Source organism: Desmodus rotundus, chromosome 6 (genome assembly GCF_022682495.2).
Source record: "Desmodus rotundus isolate HL8 chromosome 6, HLdesRot8A.1, whole genome shotgun sequence".
NCBI classification, from domain to species: domain Eukaryota; kingdom Metazoa; phylum Chordata; class Mammalia; order Chiroptera; family Phyllostomidae; genus Desmodus; species Desmodus rotundus.
Window position 1 is genome coordinate 154,632,790 of NC_071392.1, and position 17,466 is coordinate 154,650,255.

The window sequence follows — 17,466 nt, forward strand, 5'->3', positions numbered from 1 at the left end:
CCCCACAGCTGAGAGCGGTGGAACAGCCCAGAGGCAGACAAGAGTCGAGAAGTGAGCGATGAGCACAAGACCGGCCTCCTGTCCAGCAGAGGTGGGTCCGAGCTCAGTCCCTGTCCCCTTGAGTGACCCTGGACAAGTCACTGAGCCTGGCTGACTCATCCTCAACCTCTGACCTTCCGGGCAGCCAGCCCAAACACCCGCCCCGCCCCACGAGGCACATCCCGAAGCAAGGCCCCAAGATAAGGAGCAGAGTCTGGGGCGTCGCCCAGCACTGGGGCAGCACAGTTGTCCTCCCCCGTCCGGCCTCTGTCACCCCGCACGTCCACTCAGCACTTTTGTGCCGCGGAGCCCACTGGGACAGCCCCCCAGTGAGCGGGAACGTGGGGCTCCGGCCGAGAGCTTTGGCAGGCAAAGGGGTCGGGGCAGAACTTTGCTGGTTTGTTTTCTTTTATTTCTATTTATGGCAAGTGGGTCTTCGTTTTCCGTTTCGAGTCGTGAGACGAAAGTTTCCTTTCAAATAAATGCATTTAATTTCTAAAAAGTGAGTCACCTTTTTAAAGTTATATGAACTATTATGGAGGTAAAGGAAGGAAGGAGGTTTGGGAGAGGCGGCCCTCCCGAGAGTGCCATAAAACACTGCGGACCTGTGGCACCAAAGATAGTAATTGACGCCCCCCGGGGGGGCGCAGGGAGCTGTTGGGTGGAGGGGGTGGGCCAGGAAGACTCCACGCCAAGCGAAGGAGTCACTGTTTTGTTTGGTAGACAGCAAAGAGACTCCTGGGAAGATAAACTCCCTGAAAAACTTTCTGACCAGACTCCATGGCCGGGGTGGGGGTGGGCGACATTTGAACTTGACCTGTGCAGGCCTCTAGGGCAGGTCGGAGGTAGCCAGGCCTGCTGGGCACAAGAAAGGCCTCCCCTCACTCTGTGCTGGTGCTGCCACCCCCCCAATGTCATCTTTCTTTCTGTTTGGGGGTGACATCGTCACAGCAAAGGCTCAGGAAGGGTCACCAGGTGAAAGGCAGAGACGCCAGGAAGAGTGGGTAGCCCGGAAGAAGGCAAAGACCTGGAGGTGTCGGCCACACGTGGCTCCGAAGAGCTGGAGGAGAGGCCTGGGGAGGCCCCGATGGCAGGCTGTCAGCAGCCTGCACGTCCCAGGCAAAGGGTCTAGACTAGGAGGACGAAAAGGGGCGACAGAGTTGACCCCGCAGCTCAGCAGGTGGCTGGGCAAGCCTCACAAGCTCAGTGACCAAAAGCAGTCACACAGGACACTGATCACAATAGGACAGGTCATGCGGGTAGTCACACCCCAGGCCCAGAGCCTGCTCGGCAAAGGTCAGTCTTTACCTACAGTGAGCTCTGTCCATTGTTCTTACGCACGTAGGGTAACATTCCTTTGAAAGGTCAGAGTAATTCTTGTGGCTGGACCCTTGGAAGGCACCAGAGCACTAGACCACAGAACCCCTCGTCGTGACCCGGTGCCCACAAACCCTCTCCATGTGCTGTACAAGCTCATTGTTATCCTGCACCCATGTGCTGTACATGCTCACTGTTATCCTGCGCCCACCCGTGTACAAGAAGCACGGGTTCCTCTTTTGCTTTGTATCCAACCCTAGAGATTTCCCCGCTTTGCTGTCTCCTGCGCCTCCTTCATCAACCGCGAATGGATTTCCGGTAACTTCCTCCCATTCTCTCCTTTGATTCTAAGTGTATCAGAGATGAGCTGCAAAACTGCCGTCCTCTGCGGCATTCTTCTCTGCCCCTGGGGGTCTTGCTTCTGAGCACATTCTCAGAATTTTGGCCCAGATAAATTCTTCCTTTTTATGGTAATGCAGTGTTTTACTTATTTTGTCCACTAATAACCAATATTTGAGAACATTTACAATATTAACGGACCTTTATCTAACAGAAGTTCAACTTACACTTTTCAAAGTATTTCTATACCGGATATTAATAAGAGAGATCCTTAGGGTGGAAATGATTATGTCAAAACTCCCAATGAATGTTTGATGGCAGTCTACATACTATGCAGCCGTGGGTGTGACGTTCTTGGGCCCTGAGGAAGAACGTTCGGTTTCCTGCACTAACAGGAACACCTCCTCGCACGGGGAGGCCTCTTCTCGGTGTTTCTGCTGCTGCTCATCTCAGCAGAGTTACCTGTGACTGCGTGAGCGGAGCCGAGTGCCAAGGTGCTTGTCACACGTACTCCAAATAAGAGTACGCACCCCATGACCATAGTAACGAGGGGCGGATGGGTGATGCAGCTGCCTGATATTTTTGAGGCCAACCGGTTAAGCCTAAGGAGTTGAGCCATTCAGGAATCAACACAAGAGACAGTATGAAGCCGAACGGGGAGCTTCAGAAAAGAACGAAGTCGCAGAGCGCTCCTCGGTGAGGAGCGACAGTGACTCTTCCCCGTGGTTTTAGACAATCTCAGCGTGGCGTCCCCTGCACGAGCTCTGACCGGGGAGCCACAGGCAGGCGACGGTCAAAACTGAGTGAAAAGCCAAGTGGCCGTGACACCCCCACCCCCACCTAGGCTAGTTCAAATGCATTCCTATAAAAATTTTCTGTAGGTTTACTTACAGGCACCAAGGGGTGGAAAGAAGTATTCCAAGTCATGAAAGGCAAGGACCTGCATCCAAGATGACTCTATCCAGCAAAGCTATCATTTAGAATGGAAGGGCAGATAAAGTGCTTCTCAGGTAAGGTCAAGTTCAAGGAGTTCTTTCTTCATCACCAAGCCCTTATTATATGAAATGTTAAAGGGACTTAACTAAGAAAAAGAAGATCAAACCTAGGAACAGTAAAATGACAACAAACTCACAACCACCAACAACTTAACCTAAAAAAAACAAACAAACTAAGCAAACAACTAGAACAAGAACAGAATCACAGAAATGGAGACCACATGGAGGGTTATCAGCAGGGAGGGTGAGGGGGTAAAATGGGGGGAAAAGGTACAGGCAGTAAGAAGCATAAATGGCAGGTACAAGATAGACAGGGGGAGGGTAAGAATAGTACAGGAAATGGAGAAGCCAAAGACCTTCTATGCACGACCCATGGACAGGAACTAAGGGCAGTGGAGAATGCTGGAGGGAGAGGGGGTGCAGGGCGGAGGGGAATAAAGGGGAGGAAAAAAATGGAACAACTGTACTAGCATAATAAAATGTACTTAAAAAATAAATAAATAAAATAAATTTTCAGTAGGTTCAGACGGTCTGTCCTTGACAAAGACATTGTTGGGCCGACAGGAGCCGTGGGAAGACTTTGCTTAGGGCAGCGGGATGTGAGCAGGGTCTCTCTCCCACGACCGCTGGGGACCTCTGCATGTCTGGCCTTGGGACTGACTTGCTGTGTGACCTTGGGTGAGTCCCAGACCCTCTCTGGAACCCAGCTATCTCATCTCGCAAGTGAGTGGTGGGTTGTGTGACACCCGCTGGCAGCCCCCCTGTGGTCGGTCACCACTCCGCTGGCCCGGCTCTGGGGGGTATTCTGGAGACACCGGTCACTGGCTCATGAGAACCAACTGTTCAATTTTCAGGAATTTTTATAAGCTGGTTGTTAAACATAACCCTTATTTAAAATTACATTATACAGCCTTTTAGTTTTAAAAATCATATTAAAAACAAAGATGACCCATACTCAAAAACGCATCGCTTTCCTAATTATTTTACCACATTCTTCTGTTATCTGTACTCCTGAAGTGATTCACAGCTACTGCACCAGCGTGGCAGAAATATGTCATCGTGGAGGCACATCCTCCCCAACTCTGCCTAGTGACGTTGCCCCAGCAGCCTGAAGCTGAGGTGGGAATACATACATCGCCCAAACCGGCAGATGCTAGCAACCAGGGCTGCTCTCCCCAGAGGAGGATTGCTAAACGTTTGCCATAAATGCCACTCTCTCCCATTCCCGTGATAAATGTAGGAAAAGAAACCAAGCCTCGAAAGACTCCTAGAGACAGAAATCTGGCTCAGGGCTGGGGCTTGGGGGGCAGGCAGGGGGATGCTCAGGGCTGTGGGGGGTGCTGGGGGCAGTTAGAAACCAGAGCAAATGCATGAGGTCGGCCCCTGGTTTCCTGCATTCACCCGCCTCAGGGCCTGGGTGCGGCCAGAGCTGCCTAGAATACACTCTCCCACAGCGCAGGCCACTAACCACCTGCGGCTATTGAGTGCTTGAAATGCGGCTAGCACTGAAAATTGCTAATTTTCTTTCTAAAACAAAGAATAGATGTCTCTCCCCTGGAAAAATTGCCACGGGGTCGCTATTACATAAAACAAGAGTTCTCAAACGTATTCAAACCATAGAAGGCTCCTTAAAACACAGATTGCTGGGCCCCTCCCCAGAGTTCTCCTTCAGCAGGTCCGCTTGGGGGGGGGGGGGCAGGGGGCCGAGGTTTTACATTTCTAACAAGGCCCCAAGTGCTGCTGCCAGTCCCAGGGCCGCGTGTCGGGAACAGATCAGTGCTAACTCTTCAGCTTGGCCTTCAAGGCCCTGCACACCATGGCCGCCAACTACTTTACTGCCCTCGTCTTTCACCACTGGTACCCCGAACCCCATCCACCCATAATCCAACGTGCCGTGCCTTCCCTGCCTCCACACCGGGGCCTATGCCGTCCTTGCTGCCTGAGACCCTCTGTCCCTCTTGATCCACCCAGTTCTAGTGTCACTTCCCTGACTTCACTCGAGTCTCCAAAATGAGGCGGTGGCTCCTTTCAAGGCTGACAAAGTAGCAGATGGAGGCCGACGGGGCGGCTATAAAACAGGAGGGAAGAAACGGGTTCCACAACAGCAGTAGCCCTGGATGAGAAAATAGCAGCCTAAAGTGACAACTCAGGGCCAGAAAATGCTGCTGTATCTCTTTAAATAACCTCAGCAGTCACGGTCTAGTTACAAAATGTCCTTTTTCTCTATCTGGTTTTCCAGCTCTGCTGCTTTCTAGCAGTGTGGCCTTGGCCGGGGCGGGGGACGGCTGGGGGGGGGGGGTGCAGGGGAGGGACTTAGCCTCTTTGTTTCTCATTTTCATCTGTAAACTGGAGATAACAACCTCACAGAACGAAGAAGAAATGACATAATGCACAGCCAAAGGCCTAGCACACAGCATGTCCTTGAAACAGGTTGGCTGCTGTTGTATTATCTTTGGACCTGAGACAGTAATGACCTTGGTACCCAGCCACAATCAATAATGGGCACAGACACATAAAAGATGTTTTTCTTGATGGGCACACAATCAGCAGCCCTGGAGAGGCTGCAGGGAGGGACAGAAGGGCAGACGGACAGATCAATGGGTGGACAGGTACCGGGAAGACTAGGGTACCGGGATGCCGGGTACGGGGAAGACGAGGAAAGTCCTTCACACCCTATCAAATGTGGCTCCGTGGGGCCGGCTGCACAAAACAGATGCCCAGAAATCTGAAAAAAGCTCCAAAAGAGGTTCTCAAGCAACAACACAAAAACTCAGAGATGTCCACCACAGTCGTTTACAACCAAAAGAACACCAAGGAGGTGCCTAAATGCGCATCAGTAGGGGCAGCACAGTCAGAAGTGGGATTATATGGAAAATAAGGATGCAGGTATGTTTCCCTACGGACATGAAAAATTCTTCTTAATATACCGTCCATAAAAAAAAGAGTAGAGTAAAAGGTTTAAAAAAAGAAAAGTAACCAGGTACAGTACAAATTACAAATTCATTAAAAAAAAAAAACACACACAACAATGAACCCGTGGGTATGGGAGTGTGTATACATAGAAAAAGTCTAGAAAACACATTCGGAGCATTATCAGTGGTTATCTCCGGTATAAAAATCTGGATGACATTAATCTTTTTTTTTTCTTTTGCTTGTCTACATACTCGTTTTCTCTGATGGCCACATACTCGCAGGTGACGCCCAAGCAACACTGGTTAGGAGTGCCGACCCCACGCAGCTGCAAATCTGCTCATAACTTTCGACTCCCCGGAACTAGCTACACCAGACGCCCCTCGATACCTGCAGGGGATTGGTTCCAGGAGGATGCTCCAGTCCCCCTATAACACGCGCAGAAGAGTGCATACAGTCGGCCCTCCGCCTCCGCGGGCCGCCAGCCTCGGGTGCGACAGTGCAGGTATTCATAGGGAGAAATCCACCCAGCAAGTGGACCTGCGCAGTTCACACCCGTGCCGTGCAGTTCACACTGTAATTGCTGCATTTCTTAAAAGAAGAAAAAACATTTTAAAAAGCACAAGACAGAAGAAACGTGTGGGCAGCAGCTTCCTGGGCCTCAGCTGTGTGACCACGAGCAAGGGGGCCTGCCTCTCTAGACCTCTGTCCCCTCCTCTGGAAAAGGGTGACCAGTCTTCTCCCTGCCCTGCTCACTTCTGAGGTGTCTGGAGACCGTGGACGAGGAGGAGCTTTGAAACCTGCAGGCGACAGCAGCTGGTGGTGCTTTTATCCCCCACAACATCTAGGAGGGCCCCAGCCCCTGTCGGAGGGTGGGGGGCCGTCAGTTTTAGTGGACGGAGCTCTGAGGTTGGGCCACGGTCCTGCCCAACCTCAGACTGGCTTCCTTCATCCCTGTCACACAAGAGGCATACACTTCAACCCTGTTGCTAAACTCTCCTTGGGTTTCGGAGACAGCAGGGGGCCCTTTTCTCCGATTTCCCTGGTAAACATCAGTAGTTCTTCTATTCCTCAAAATCAGGCATTCTGTGCAAAGGAAAAAGCCAAGTGGGGACCGACTTCCCATTATTTTAAGTAGGAAAATTATAAAGCATCACAGGTCAACTCCAAACTCCTCACTGACTTCCTAAAATGTAACTGAAACACACTAACACTCTTTCTACACACAATAAACCACAAGGCGAAATGTCTGTTGAAAGAGCCCCTCCTGACCCCCAGACCGTCACTGGCAGCTGGCAGTAACCGTGCGGGTGCAGGAACGTGAGCCTGGCTGCTCCCCGTCCTGCACTGCCGGCCCCGCCGAGCCTGCGCAACCTCCACGAAAGGTTCACGTGTGACCCAACAAGCCTCCCACCTGCGTCAAGAATGCACTAGCGACTTCTCCAGCATGTCATTTTGTTACAGCCGTACCGAGTTTTGGGGACACAAACCTGTTGTTTTACATATAAAATATTGGCTGAGAAACATTGAGAAAGACACGAACCTTCTAGGAAGCCTGGGTCTTATGAACTGAGAGGCGTGACTACCAGGGGGAAGTCAATGGGGGAGATGCTGAGTGGCGCAGGGCAGACCCAGAAAACCCAGGGCCCTCCAGAGAGCAGGGGGATGCTATTAAAGGGCCCCCTTCCTTGGTGCTGCCCCTGAAAGAAATCCCTGTGTGGCAGCCACCGCAGCAGCAGTGACGATTTTACTGCTACAAGTAACAAGGGGAGCCGATGCTCACCAAGCTCTTACCTGTGCCGGGTGCCTAGCAGGGATTAATTCACTTATCCCTGTAACAACTTTGTGAGCTAGGTGCTGTTATCATCCCCACTTACAGGTGGAGAAACTGAGGCACGGAGCGGTGAAGAACTCGCCTAAAGTTACGCGACTTGTAAGCAGCAGAGCCGGGATTCGAGACCAGGCAAGAGTGCTTTAGAGCTCCTCCCTGACCTGAACTCTGCCGCTACCCCAAACACTGGGGAGGCTGTGCAGAAAGGGGGTACAGCAGGGGACCCCGGAAGCCCCCCTACTTCACTTTCTCCTTGCCCCAGCCCTTGCCCTCCAGGCAGACGATGAGAAAAAGCGGGGGCCCTCAGCCAGGTGAGAGGGGCCGCGGGGGCAGGCGGGCGGCACCCTTACCCACAGCTTCCCGTCGTAGTAGTAGGCTCCCAGGAGCTTCACAATGTAGCGGTGGTGGCACGTGGCCAGGATCTCAATCTCCACCATGTAGTCCTCCAGCTCCTCCTCGCTCTTGGTCTCGATCACTTTGGCGGCAGCCAAGTCACCCGTCTCCTTGTTCTTGGCCTGCAAGGCAGAGACAGAAGGTCAACAAGGCGTGCTCAGCAGGAAACAGCCCCCTGGAAGCCAGCTCCGAGAGGCCTCGGAGTGTGCAGACAGAGGCCGGATGTCCAGCTGGGGGACTGAGGGCTGACGCGGGGGATACACAATGGCCCGAGCTCCCAGAATGCGTGAGAAACAATGTTCTATGCTTCACAGTACGATGTGTATGTTAAAAGTCAGACGCACGTGAGACAACTAAAAATACCCGAGAGGCCCAGCTCTGCGAATACCAACAGGGAAAGACTGTTGAGTTGCTCAGTCAAAATTCCAAGTCACGGAACAATCAACGTGGTACTTTTATACAAAAATGGGAAAAAAGACGCTTTTGTGGATGCTCACGTGCATGTAAATACATGGAAACCGCTGGAAAGGTACTGCCTGACAGCAGGCGGAGAGGGGCAAAGGGCCTTCCGCTCTGTGTGGTCTGATACATTAATAGGAAGGCTGCAGGCGTTACTTTGTATCACTTCATACACATTAAACGTGAAGGGGAAAAAAGGGTTTCAACTAAGTGCCCACCAGTGACACCGGAAGTGCTTCCCTGATGGCATTTCACGTGGGCGTAACAACTGCTTCTCACTTGATGGAAAAGAGAAAGAGAATGTCACACCTACAGGGATGGCTGTCATTTTTCTGGAATGACAAAGAAGTGTCGGTGATGACGTAGACTAACTGGAATCTTCATGTGCAGCTGCTGGAAGGGTCAGAGGCGGGGGGCAGCCACCGCAGCCACCGTGGGCAACAGTCTGGCAGTTTCTCAAAAGGTGAAACACAGAACCAGCCTGGAGCCCAGCGGCGCCAGCCCTGGGAATATAAATAAGCAAAAAAATGGAAAGCTGGGGTAGGCCCACCGGCCACCCAGCAGCACCGTTCCCAGGAGCCGCGAGGTGGAAGCAACCCAGGTGTCCATCAGCGGATGAACGCATAAACAAAACGTGGTCCAGACGGTCCGTGGAATACTATTCAGCCTTAAAAAGGAAATTCCGACCCGTGCTACGACGGGGATGAATGTGGATAACATGATACTTAGTGAGCCACGCCGGGCACAGAAGAACCAAAACAGTACGATGCCACTCATAATAGGCACCCAGAGTTACCCGATTCAGAGCCCAGAAGTAGAACGGAGGTCACCAGGGGCTGGCTACTGGAGGGGTGGAGAGTCAGTGTTTATTAAGGACACAGTTTCGGTTTGGGATGATGATGGAGTTCTGGAGGCGGAGAGTGGGGAAGGCTGGGCAACACTGTGAATGCGCCTAATGCCACTGCGCTGCACACTTAGAAACGGCTGCAACGGCCGACTGTATGTTACACATATTCTGCGAGAGTTTATTTGAAAATTGAGGGCGAGAGAGAAATCACCGGGTAAACAACACAAGCAATTCCGCCCACAGCGAGCTGGTGGCCAAGAAAAGGGAGCAGAAGCCACAGCCCCCTCCAGTGGCCCCGTGAGCCCCAGGAGCTGCTGCATGCGCCCCGTGTGCTGCTCGGGGCCCCGGTGGTTATTCAGAGAGAGCACTCCTTCCTGCAATAGGGGCCCTAAAAGCCGGCCACTGGTCCGGAGCCTTTGACAGGCAATCTGCTGGGACACCGTGAACAGCCGTGTCAGGCTCCGCCAAGGTGCCGCCCTGGGGACAGCAGCGTTAGGTGGGACAGGTTGTAAACCAAGACAGGGAGGAGGAGGGAGACACGCCTCCCCCGCTGACTCAGCAGCCCCAAGCTTGGTCCGATAAGATTGCCAGGTGTTCCGAACCTGGCAGGCAGGGCGAACGCAGGGGGAGGGGAGTCCTTGAGACTCTGTGCTGGGAAAGGGGGCCTTTGTGGCAATCTCACTGGGACAAAGCTGCTCCCAGCTGAGAAAGAAAGCCTTTGTAGCTGTACATTATTCCCAAGGTTTAGATGGGGGAGAGGAAGGAGGGACCTAGAAACTGACTGAAGTATATAGCCCTGAACCCCGATTGTCAGCACACACAGGTTAGCTGAGTGCCCACTTGTAGCCCCGGCTCCAGTGTATAGAATAAACTTACGAACAACTTCATTTCCTCTAAACACGGGGCACTCAGACTGGGGCACTTGCAGCTTTGTGCTCAGGTGCGTTTCATAAACAAACCTTTATCTCACTTCCACTACGTGGACTGTCTCTCCTGTGAATTCATCCCTTGCGAGCCACACGAGCACAGAGGAGAGGCGGGAGGGCCCTGACCCGGGCCTCCCCGGGAACGGCAGCACGGGCCACTCTGGCTGTACAGGATGTGACCCCAGCTCCCCGAGGATGACGATGGGCACTCGCTTCACCTCACACGATCTTCACAGTAACCAGCGCCTCCGTGTCCCCATCCTACAGACAGGCAAGTCCAGGCTTGGAGAGGGGACGTGACTGGAACTAGGGCAACGGCGTCAGAACGTGAATCTGGGTCCTCTAACCCCCAAGACTCTGCGCGCTTTGCACTGCTGTACAAGGGCTCCCTGTCGGCCCCAGAACCCAGAAGCCCCTGGGACCACATGCCAACAGACACCTACCGGTGGTCCCAGGCCGGCTGGCACAGGGCACCCACCACTCGGGGGGCACAGAAGCCCTGCCCCTGGCCTCGAGGAGCTCAAGGTCCAGCTGGAGAGACCCACCCCCAGAGCTGGTGGGAAGAGACAGGGCAGGGTGAGAACTGGGCATTAAGTATGGAGCCTTCTAGAAGGGAGTCATGCCAACAGGCAATTGTCACATTCGCTTGTAAATTTTTTCCCAGTTCAGGTAAATGTTTCAGTTAATTGAGTTGCAAAGTCCACACTTATTCACGCCCACTCTGCATGGGACCTTGGTTTACACTTCCACGTGGGTCAGTTCCTTTACCTCCTCAACACCCCACCATGTAGGCACCACTATTAGCTCCTGTGCGGATGAGGAGACTGAGGCGGAGTCCCCAGCGACTCTGGTGACGCAGCTGGGTCTGGAACGCTGGCAGTCCTCCTCCTGGTCTGCGCTCCTGCGGCCACCTTCTTCCTCTGTCACCGAGTCTACGAAACCTTCCCCATCTGGCCCAGGAGCCCAGTTCAGGGGTGGGGTTTTCACATGGGGCCATTCCCCAGGCTCAGGCCTTGTCATAGAATTCACCCCAGGTGGCGTGCTCTCCCCTAATTCAATTCTAGAAGCTTCTTCAGAGGCCCATCAGTTAGGCAGTCAGGTTCTCGGTCCGTCCGTCTGTCTGTCTGTCTGTCTCTCCTATGCGTGCACACACATACACCTTACTGATAATGCACCTTCCCCACTCAAGGGCCATCAACACGTCCTGCCTCACTGCACACAGCCCCCCTGCAAACCTGAGACATGCTAGGAGGGCTCCTCGGTGGCCTTGATCAGGCCGCCCAGCCCCCCCACCTTCACCACTGGAGAGCAGGCCCCCCTCCACCATTCACCTCTCACTGCTGAGGGCTGGCAAAGGAAGCTGCCTGGCACCTGCTTCTGAGTTTCCTAACAAGGGACGTCTTGTCCTGGAGGTAGAGGCAGGCGGGTGCAGGCAGGGTCCGTTTTCCAGGACTGCACAAAACCTGCCTCGCCCACCCCCCCGAAAGCCCACGCTGACCACAGGGCCGGGCCCCCGGCAGGGCTGCTGCGGCCACCCTGAGGGGCGCATTGGCCCAGCACCTAGCTCAGGGTCCAGAGGCCAGCGCTGGCCAGGGAGGGGTGATGGCGATCGTGGCACACAGTGACTTGGCCAAAATCAAAGTCTTGAAAAGCCTGGCCGGGACAGCAACCCATCCCCCGGAGACCCCAGAGGACGTCACAACGGCAGATGGTAGAACACAGCTAACGCCGCATGAGCACGTGTGTGCCGGGGCAGGCCACAGGTGCAGTTTCTCACTTCACCTTCCCTCTGGTGCTCAGGGATGAAGGTTAGCATCCCCAGCTTACAGATGAGGACATTGTGATTCAGAGACACACAGCGGTTTGCCTCAGGACACACAGCAAGTGTAGGGGTGGTGGTGAGGGCTGGATCCCAACACAGGCCTGCCTGAGCTCTGAATCACTTGCCCACAGGCCCTGCTTGGCGAGTGCCCAGGTCCCGGCTCCGTCTCCCTTTGCTAAAGATAAATGACAACCACAGCGGACAGAGCACTTGGCAGCTGGGCTACTGCAACCGCCCGAACTCCATCTGCCCACGGGCCAGCGAGGCAGGTGTTGGCCGTCAGGCTCCAAGAGGCATCAGGACCTACCCAGGACTGACCTGAGGCCTCCACTAAGCTGCCACAAGTCAGCTTTACCCCTCTCCCTTCTCTCAGCCATTATTTAGCAAGCCCAGGTTAGTGTGAAGCCGTTTTCTAGTGAACAAGACAGTTTCTGCCTACAGGGCATTTGTGGGCCAGCATCCAGGCCCTCCCCTGCTGCAGAGCTAACCCACCCTCATTCCCAGACCCCAGGATGCAATGGTGAGAATTCCACCTGTCTCTCAAGTGAGCAGGTGACTCATGCTGGCCAATCAGAACACAGTGACAGGCTCAGGGATAGGGATGTGAGCAAATCAGCCAACCAAATGCAGCAAACTGCTGAGACCTCCACTGAGAAAGTGTCCTGGGCCCTGCTCTCCAGCTGGCCTCCTGCACTGCCCAAGGCAGGCCTGGAGCTGCTGGGCCATCCCTGCCCCCAGGGGCACCTGGAAATGCAACTAGCTGAGCCCAGAACTGAAGCAGCAGAGCCTAGAGAGGACGACAGAGGACACTGTTTGACCCCTCCATTAATTTTTATGCCAAGGAGATACTACTATTAGGAGCCTCATGCTACGTAATAAGAAAACTGATGCTCAGAGAGGTCAAGTCACTTGCCCAAAGTCACACAGCAAGTAAATACAGGGCTGGGAGTTGAATTTGGGCCTGTGTGCCTTCAAAGTCCATGTTCGTGACCGCTTTGCCAGAGGTGCCTGTAATTCTGCAAAGGTCCTCTCGGGGCCTCAGTTTCCCTTTCTGCACAGTAGGAGGGTGGGGGAGTGATGCCCAAGATCTCTGTGGTCATCTTGGAGAGCGGGTGGCTCTTGGAAAGCTAAGGGTGGTCCAAGCGGACAGGGCACCCGTGGGAGGGGACAGGCAAGGAGTCACATCAAGAACAAGTGGCTGTCTGTGCCCTCTGACGTCTGTCTCTCCCACTGGCTAAGGCCCAGGGAAGGGCGGGGGAGCACCCACCCAGCCCTGCACCGCTGGCCAGCAGTGAGGACCGCCTCAGTCCACACCCTTAAAAGCAGACACAGTGGCCACTTGTGTTTCCCAGCCCAGGCACCTCTGTGGGAACAATCCTCCCCCTTGTGCAGCTCTGGGCCCAGCCAGGAGGAGGTGGGGACAGCCCTCCCTGTAGGCAGCCCGGTCCCACCCAAGGGGCCCAGCCAGCCAGGGGCTAGAGGCTTCCTGAAAGTCAACAGTGACAGCCAGGAGGGGACAGCCCCCAGGCCCTCCCCTTCCCTCCTGGCTGGTGGCTGATCACTGTGTCCCCTGTCTCCTCCTCCTCCCTGTCCTCCTTGCCCTCCTCCAAGGAAAGAGCTGATATCACAGAACTCGTGAACCAGAAAGAACATTGGCCACATCCTAAACCCCAGCTGCCTAACACCCACTCTGCAGATGAGGAAACAGAGCCCACAGAGGGGACTGCAGAGGCCAGAGCCCAATCCGTGACAGCTGCCTCATCCGCAGAACGGGAGGGCAGTCGGACTCAAGCAGAGTAAAGAAGAAGGCAACAGCGAAGACCCCGCAGGGGACGGATTCTCGGGGGCAGCTCAGGCCTGGGAGCCGGGGAAGGGGCCCAGAGATGAGGCCTAAAGAGGACAGCAGGGGACCTAGACAGCACCCATCTCCCTGGCCACCCACAACTCCAATTTCCTTTGGGAACCGCCACACCCTCACTCTTGGTGCAAGGGATTCATGAGGGGCTGAGCTCACCTGGCCCAGGTGCACGGCCCAGGACCAGCCACTCAGTCCAGACCCTCTCAGTCACAGCCCGTGGTTCAGACATGCCATGTGACTCAAGGCAGGCCAACAGGGTTGTTCTTAATAGTTTTTTGGTTTGTTTAGAATTTTGCTTTTTCTTCCTCGAGGGTAGCTACACTGGCAGAAGGATCGTCTTGCAGCCTATCTTGCCACTCCTTTGGAGAGCCTGCCTGAAATGAGGTCAAGACAAGGAGCAGGGCCCACACTAGAAGAGGGCAGGTGCAGAAGGTCTGTGAACACCTAGAGCCAGCTGTTCCTGAAGTTGGATCTGCCCTCAGACTTTCCAGTTATGTGAGCCCATCGGCTCCCTTCCTGACTTGTACCATTGCCCACCAAAATGGAAATTAGCTCCTGATGATTTAAGGCCAGGAAATAAATTCAAAAAGGACCACAAAAATATGTACTAAGGTCATGTTCACAGTATTCCACTACAATGGCAAAAATTGGAAATAACCTTGCTATTCAACTGTAAGACAGTGGTGGAATTAAGTTGGCGGCATATTAAGCAACCCTTTAAAGTAATAAATAGGAACAAATAGTAATGAGAAAAAAATAATTAAGCCAACAGAGAGTCAGTCAATAAAGCAGAGTAATAAAATTATAGCTCAGTTATAACTTTGGGAAAACTGTCAGCACCTGTGGCCAGGGACAAGCTGAAAACTCAGCAAAAGGAATGCAAGGGGGTTTCAGAAGTTAATTTCACCCAGTGACATCTGGCAATTACCCGCAGGGGCCCTAGTGAGGACAGACTGGGGCTGGTGCCCCAAAAGTGACCGCTGCACCCTGCCCTTGTCTGTCCTCTCAGGAACCCACTTGGGCTACGCCGTCCAATACGGCAGCCAGAGGCCACATTATGGCCGTGGAAATGCTACGAAATTAAACTTTTACTTCCCCAGTTGCATTAGCCACACTGCAAGCACTCAATAACCAGTCGCACGTGATTAGTGGCTGCCACATGGAAGGGAGCAGATCCGGCACACTCCCATCCCTGCAGAAAGTTCCAGCAGGCAGCTCTGCACGTGAGGCTGTACCTGGCAAACGCTGCATCCTCACCGATGTAAGGGAGCATCTAAAACCCACCCCCACGGCCCAGCCCCAGCCTCAGAAACAGGTATTTCCTTTCCTGGGAAGAAGCAAAGCGCTGGGTGCAGAGAGGGGGAAGAAGAGGCGCAGGCGGGATCACTTGCTAGTGTGGTCTCCTAGCAACCAGGCGCAAGGGACGGCTCCCAGCTGACCTGTCAGATGAGCAGCCTGGGCGTGTGGGTCAGAGCCAAAGAATGGAGCAGTGAAGGCTAAAGGTTTCTATTTTCCCCGTCCTCTGGATGCTGGACAGCTGGGCCAGCCATGTGTCAGATGCAGTTCAGGCCACTGGAACTGAGGAGGGGCTTGGTCTGTGTCCCAAACTATAAGGCAGTGGCGTCCCTGCATGGTGACGACTGTTGCCAGTTGCGGGAAAGGCTTGGCCTCCATTAAGGAGGGAGGAAATCTGGCCCCAGAGGGAACCCGGGTCACAGCAGAGCTGGCGTCGTGCAGGGAAGCCAGGCAGGGTGCTCGGAGGGCAGCGGAGAGCCAGGATGGGCGGCCCGTGCATCCTGGGTTCAGAGTCCCAAAGAGCCCGGGTTGGCGGGCGTGAGTGAATCACAGAGAGGAGCTGTGTTGTGCCACGGCGTGGCCTTCCAGACGCTGGAGCCCTTGTGGGCCTAAGGATAGGGCAGGCCTGCCAAGGCCCGCTGTGGTCCCTGGGGGCAGGAGAAGGAGCACCCGCCCTTCCTCAGCAGAAGTCCACGAGGCAGAGGGGCCACCTGCCACCTCCTCCCACTGAAGGGGAAACTGAGGTCCAGGTAGAGAAGGCGGCTTGTCCTGGGTCCCACAGCCAGCAAGCAGCTGCCAGGAATCAAACTCTGGTCTGGCTCTCTGCCTGGCGCTCTTTCCCCTCAGTCGCCCACGAGAATAAACATCTCCTGGGCCTCCTGCTCGCTAGAGGCTGCATGTGCCAGCCCCCCAGCCCACCCCTGCCTCCATCATCTTCAACAATCTGAGGACGAACCTTCCATAGCTCCCAGCTGCCCACACAATAAAGCCCAAACTCCCTGGCCTGGCACCCACGGCCCTGGGGGTCCGTGCATGTCTGCTTTTCTGGGATTCCACTATCCACCCCCTGCCCCATGCCCACCTCCATCACCCGTGCCCTCCTGCTTTCCACTCCCACGCCTTTCTCTACGTTGTCTCCTCCACCCAGGCTGCCGTCCCCACGCCTGTGTGTGACCCTCCCACACCATGTAACTCAACCAGAGCCCACCCGGTGACACATCTCCAGGGCTCCTTCCCACAGCCCCCAGCAGAATTTCTTTACGCCTGCTTATCACAGACTAGCTGGTGCCTCAGTCACCTGTGTTCATGTCTTCTCTCTGACCTGGCTGTGAGCTCGGAAAGACTACGCCCAGGTCTCATTCATTTTAGGCTTTCCCACAGAGCTGGGCACAGAACAGCCAGTGGATGGATGGAAGCATGGGAGGGTGGGTAGAGGGGAAGAGGGGAGAATGGGTGGCAGAAGGGCAGACGGGTGGGTGGACATGATGGACGGGGTGGAGGGGTTGATGGGTGGGAGGGTATACAGAAGGATGGATGGGTGAATAGGTGGATGAATGAATGGGTAGATGGGTGGATAGACAGAGGAGTAGAGAGATAGGTGGGTGAATGGCCCGGTGGGTGGATGAAGTGGTATTTGTACCTGCCTGCAAACAGAGAGAAATGAAGCTCCCCACATAAGAGGAGAAAGGAAAGTGACAAGAGGTTCATTTTCTCCTCAACACATTTAGATTCCTGAGTCTCGCTGGTTTTGAAAGGTGGGTCCCCTTTATCCTAGAGAAGCCAGAGGCTTTGACCGGATAGCACACCCCAGCACACTCCGTGGGCAGGGACCACCCGGATCAATAACCACCAGGGCCAAGTGTCAGCTCAGCGACAATGAGATGGCCGAGTTTCACAACCACTGACACTTAAGGATGACGAAGATTGTGAAGCACAAAAGCAGGAGAGTGACTGCTTCCAAGCTGGGCACTTAGCACTCTCTCCCCCTCGGGGCGGAGAAGCCTGGACAGCCGTCCTGGCACGGGGGAGGGTGGGGGGAGTGCCAAGCTTCAGAACCCTTCTGGGCCAGCAAATAAAAACTAAAACCCAAATAGGTTTGGCCCCAAAGATCATCACGTCCCGGCCTTGGCCGCAAACCCCGGCGACCTGGCCAACTTGGCCAAGGCTGTGGGAGCCTGCGGATCTCAGCTCTGCAAAAGTGACGTGGAACCCAAGCCTGCGTATCACTGATAAAGGACACGAGAGACGTGCTGCCACCTTCCCCAGGTGCCCTCCAGCCAGAGGACGGGCACCCAGTCCTCACAGCAGCAGGACAGCCTGGGGTCAAGGGCAAACCCGAGGGAGAGAAGGAAGCGTCCTTCTGCGGGCCTCCTCCGCTCCCCGCACCGTCCAGGCACCTTGGGCTTGACCTCCCTCACCTCCACCACAACCCTGA

General features: G+C 54.6%; 1 protein-coding gene across 1 annotated transcript in view; it reads right to left on the reverse strand.

Annotated features, from left to right (window-relative positions):
* The window catches only part of STK10 (serine/threonine kinase 10), an 89,381-nt gene that overhangs the window by 61,104 nt on the left and 10,811 nt on the right, over positions 1–17,466 (reverse strand). The window contains exon 2 of the mRNA XM_024577085.4: positions 7,782–7,946. Within this exon, the coding sequence (XP_024432853.2) occupies positions 7,782–7,946 (165 nt within the window). The remainder of the gene's footprint in view (positions 1–7,781; positions 7,947–17,466) is intronic.